The sequence below is a fragment of the Eimeria necatrix genome, genomic scaffold (genome assembly GCF_000499385.1).
Source record: "Eimeria necatrix Houghton genomic scaffold, Enh_scaff263, whole genome shotgun sequence".
Taxonomy (NCBI): Eukaryota; Apicomplexa; class Conoidasida; order Eucoccidiorida; family Eimeriidae; genus Eimeria; species Eimeria necatrix.
Genome location: NW_013653188.1, coordinates 25,001 through 30,000, shown reverse-complemented (window position 1 = coordinate 30,000; position 5,000 = coordinate 25,001). Strand labels below are relative to the sequence as shown.

Sequence of the window (5,000 nt, the reverse complement as noted above, 5' to 3'; positions counted from 1 at the left end):
CTAGCTAGCTACACAACCAATTAGCTAGCTACCCAACTATCTGGCTAGCTACCCAACTACCTGGCTAGCTGCCCAGCTAGCTAACTAGCTACCCAGCTAGCTAGGTGCCCAGCTAGCTGGCTACCCGAAATGTATACAGCTAGCTGCCCAGCTAGCTAGCTGGCTAGTCACCCAGCTAGCTGGCTAGCTAGCTAGCTAGCTGGCTAGCTAGCTAGCTACGCAGCTAGCTAGCTGGCTCCCCATCACCCAGCTAGCCAGCTAGCTAGCTAGCCAGTTAGCTACGCAGCTGGCTCTGTGTGCACGGACTCCTGGTTGGCGACGACGACGGAAGCTGCTGCTGCTGCTGCTGCTGCTGCTGCTGAAGCTCCGAAAGAAAAAGAAATGTCACTTGCTGCTAAAGCTGGCGCGTCATTGAGCCCATCGCCAATCATGCCCACAGAAGGAACTCCTGGAGATTGCAAAAGAGATTTTGGAATTTTGAAAAGTTTATTTTTTTATTTTGAAATTTAAAAACCTTTTTGAATATTTATTTGCATGTTTCGGCTTTTTGCTGTTCTTTTAAGGGGTTATTCGGCTATTTAATTCTTCATTTTTATAATTTTTCGTTTTTTTATTTTTATTTTTATTTTCAACTTTTGGCCTTCCTTGGCCGTGCACACAGATGGGCTTTCTGAAAATATTTAAATTAAAAACATTTTTATTTTAATTATTTATTTAATTTGGTATAAGAGGGTTATTCGGCCACTTCTTTGCTGCTGCTGCTGCTGCTGCTGCTGCTGCTGCCTCTGCTATTACTGATACTGCTGCTACTGCTGCCGCTACCGCTACTTCTACTGCTAGTGCTACTACTGCTGCTGCTGCTGCAGCCGATGCTTCTGATGCTGCTGCTGCAGCTGATGTTTCTGCAGCTGTTGCTGCTGCTGCTGCTGCTGCAGCAGCAGCTGCTGCTGCTGCTGCTGGAAAGGCTTACCCGTCTGCTGGCGCCTGAGGTTGAGAACAACTGCTGCTTTTTGTTTGGGCAAAACTTCGGCGAGGACATTTTGCTGCTGAATGCCAACAGCAGCAGCAGCAGCAGCAGCAGCAGAATCGCCAGTGCACAGCCACACTTCAATGCCCCGCTGCTGCAGCGCAGCAACAACAGCAGGAGCTTCCTGCTGCAGCCCGTCGGCCAGGGCCACGCAGCCTGCAGCAAAAGTGAAACAGAAAAAGACAAAAAGAAATTAAAAAGAAATAAAATGAAATAAAAAGAAATAAAAAAGAAATAAAAAGAAATAAAAGAAATAAAAGAAATAACAGAAAAAAAAGAAACGAAAAACGAGATTGGGAGACAAAGAGAAGACAAGAGGCGGCAGCAGCAGCGCACAAGAGGAAAAGGAAACAGCAGCAGCAACAGCAGCAGCAGCAGTAGTAGCAGCAACAGCAGCAGCAGCAGCAGCAACAGCAGAACTGAGAGAAAACAACTAAAGAGACACATAAAAACAATAAAAACCATAAACCCTAAACCCTAAACCCTTATCCCTAATCCCTAAACCATGCCCCGTACCCCCCAAACCCTAAACCCTAAACCCTAAACCCCAAACCCTAAACCCTAAACCCTCACCTAAGATTAGCCCTGCTGCCTGCAGCACGACTACTGTGCTGCCTTCTTTTTGCCTTTCTTCGGCCCACGCCTGCATGCAGCAGCGCAGCAGCACTTAAGCGAAACACATTTAGAAAATAGCAGCAGCAGCAGCAGCAGCAGCAGCAGCTGCTGCTGCTGCTGCTGCAAACAAAAGAAATAAAGGAACAAACAAAATAGAAAGAAAGACACAAACAAAAAAGGAAATGACGAAACCAAAAAGAAGCAAAAGAAGACACACAAAGACAAAAGCAGACAATTCGGGACAAAGACCAGCAGCAGCAGCAGCAGCTGCTGCTGCTGCTGCAGCTGCTGCTGTGTCTGCATCTGCAGCAGCGAGGCCTCGCTGGCCCTTATAAAGCCAAAATAAAAAGAAGAAAAGAAATGGCCAAAGAGCTAAAGGCTCCTGTTTGAATTTTCCTTGTTTCAAAGAACTGAATTCTTTTCAAATTCAATTTCTCCTTTTGCTGCTGCTGCTGCTGCTGCTGCTGCTGCTGCTGCTGCTGCTTACCTGCAAGCTGCCGCTCAGCACAGAAAGGCCCTCCACTCTTTCCCGCAGGCAGCCGCAATTGGGGCCCCCAACTTTGCAGCAGCAGCTGGAGCAGCAGCAGAGGGCGCTGCTGCACCCACTCTGCTGCTGCTGCTCCCGCTGCAGTGGGGAAGCAGCAGCAGCAGCAGCAGCAGCAGCAGCAGCAGCACAAACCATCACCTCCACGGAGTCGATGCTGCAGCGAAGACCCCGCCCAGGCAGGCTCGTGAACGAATCGGGGGCCCGCAGCGCAGGAACTCCTGCAGCAGCAGCAGCAGCAGCAGCAGGAGCAAAAGCAAGTCAGCAGCAGCAGCAGATCAGTAGCAGCAGGAGTTCAACTTGGCTGTTTGGACCATACTGCGTTAGCAGCAGCAGCAGCTGCTGCTGCTGCTGCTGCGCTGCTCGGCCGCGTGCACATTTTGGAGCTGTTCGTAAACAGAAAAGAACCAGCAGCAGCTAGAGGAAGAGCAGCAGTAGCAGCAGCAGCAGCAGCAGTAGCAGCAGCAGCAGCAGCAGCAACAGAAGCTTGCCTTCAAGTTGCGCTGCAGCTTTAAAAAGGGCCTTTCCCACTGGGTGTTCGCTGTTCATCTCGGCGACACCCAAAAGCCACCAGAAGAGGCCAGTTACTTGCTGCTGCTGCTGCTGCTGGTCCTGCTGCTGCTGCTGCTCTTGTTGCTGCTGCTGCTGCTGCTGCGACTCATCAGAGTTTGGTCCTAAGGATCCTGATATCCAGTCGATTGGAAGCGGCTCGGATTTGTTTTCAACCGTGGTCTCTTGCTGCTGTTGCTGCTGCTGCTGCTGCTGCTGCTGCAGCTGCTGCTGCTGCAGGCGGTGCAGCAAATGCTGCACAGGCTCGGGCAGCTGCTGCACTGCATCTACCGCTATTGCTGCTCGGACAACCTCAAATGTCCCTAAAAAGAGAAATCACAAACACAGAGTCTTCTGTTGCTGCTGCTGCTGCTGCTGCTGTTGCTGCAGCTGCTGCTGCTGCTCCTCCTGTTCCTGCTGCAGTGTCCAGTGGAAAGTGGCTCCGTGCAGCAGCAGCAACAGCCCCAGCAGCAGCGTTCGCAGCAGCAGCAGCAGCTCAGCCAGGAACCCAGCAGCAGCATCAGCAGCTCAGGCAGCAACTCCAGCAGCAGCATCCTCAGCAGCAGCAGCATCCTCAGCAGCAGCAAAATCCTCAGCAGCAGCAGCATCCTCAGCAGCAGCCGCCTCAGCAGCAGCAGCATCCTCAGCAGCAGCAGCAGCAGCAGCATCCTGAGCAGCAGCCGCCTCAGCAGCAGCAGCATCCTCAGTAGCAGCAGCAGCAGCAGCAGCATCCTCAGCAGCAGCATCCTCAGCAGCAGCAGCATCCTCAGCAGCAGCCTCAGCAGCAGCAGCATCCTCAGCAGCAGCATCCTCAGCAGCAGCAGCCACAGCAGCAGCAGCATCCTCAGCAGCAGCAGCAGCATCCTCAGCAGCAGCAGCAGCAGCAGCAGCAGCAGCAGCAGCAGCAGCACCTGTGGTGATGGTTCCAGTTTTGTCGAAAATGAATTGTTTCAAATTAACAGCAGCAGCATAAGCTGTGCTGCTCTTCACCAAAAGGCCAAAACGCGAAGCCACGCCGTTCGCCACCGCCTGCGCTGTGGGGGCTGCGAGGCCTGCAGCAGCAGCAGCAGCAGCAGCAGCAGCAGCAGCAGCAGCAGCAGCAGCAGCAGCAGCAGCGGAAGCGGGGAGAGAATTTCAGGTCAATTTAGGACGCCAGTGGAATCTTCTGAAGTTAAAAATTTAACAAAAGAGACAAAAAAAGTAAAAATAGAAAAACGAAACAAAAAAGAAATAAAAAAGAAATAAAAAGAAATAAAAAGAAATAAAGAACTTAAAAAGAAATAAAAAGAAAAAAGAAAAGATTAAAAAGTGAAAAAAGAAACAAAAGATTTAATAAAACAAAATGACACTTGTGAGACCTACTGCAGCAAAAGCCTCTCAGACAAAAAAAGAAACAAAAAAAAACAAAACACAAAAAGACAAACGACCTGGGGGGCCCCACAGGGGCCCCTGGGGGGCCCCACAGGACCCTTTGGGGGGCCCCTGGGGCCCCTTTTGCGGCCCCTCAATTGACCACGTGGGCCCCCGCAGGGGCCCCAGAGAGGCCCCACAGGGGCCCCTGTGGGGCCCCCCAGGGGCCCCTGTGGGGCTCCACAGGGGCCCCTGTGGGGCCCCTTAGGGGCCCCTATGGGGCCCCTTAGGGGCCCCTGTGGGGCCCCTTAGGGGCCCCTGTGGGGCCCCTATGTGGGGCCCCACAAGTCTATTACTGGGGCCCCCAAGTGGCCGCGTGGGGCCCCTTTGGGGCCCCCGAGAGGCCCCTTTGGGGCCCCTTCGGGGCCCCCCCAGGCCCCCGTAGGGGCCCCCCAGGGGCCCCCCGGGGGCCCCCCGGGGGCCCCCAGGGGCCCCCAGGGGGCCCCCCGGGGGCCCCCAAGAGGGTACTGTTGTGGGTCTCACTGAGGGCACAGGGGCAGGCGACGGAAAGGACTGCGACGGCGAACTGTAGAGACAGCAGGAGTTTGGAAGTTGTGGGGTTTTGGAAGAAAACCTTTTTGGGGATCGGGAGGAGTGGGATCGGGGAGACGATCCCAGCGAGCAGCAAAAAGGCCCACACGCAGAACGTTGCTGCTGCCAGCAGCAGCACCAGCGGCACGAACCACCTGCGAAGCCACGCCAAACCCTAAACCCTAGCTCTAAACCCTAAACCCTAAACCCTAAACCCTAAACCCTCAGGGCTGCGCCGTCTGCGCAGCAGCAGCGGGATCGTCGCGGACCCGGAAAGAGCCAGCAGCAGCAGCAGCAGCAGCAGCAGCAGCAGCAGCAGCAGCA

The 5,000-nt window shown here is 53.9% G+C and overlaps 1 protein-coding gene across 1 annotated transcript in view; it reads right to left on the bottom strand.

Moving 5' to 3' along the window:
* ENH_00036090 (copper-transporting ATPase, putative) overlaps window positions 1-5,000 on the bottom strand; it is a gene marked incomplete at both ends in the record, with an annotated part of 8,580 nt that overhangs the window by 814 nt on the left and 2,766 nt on the right. Inside the window, 5 exon segments of the mRNA XM_013580419.1 lie at window positions 307-448; window positions 971-1,183; window positions 1,601-1,670; window positions 2,718-3,047; window positions 3,052-3,058. Of these exon segments, the coding sequence (XP_013435873.1) occupies window positions 307-448; window positions 971-1,183; window positions 1,601-1,670; window positions 2,718-3,047; window positions 3,052-3,058 (762 nt within the window).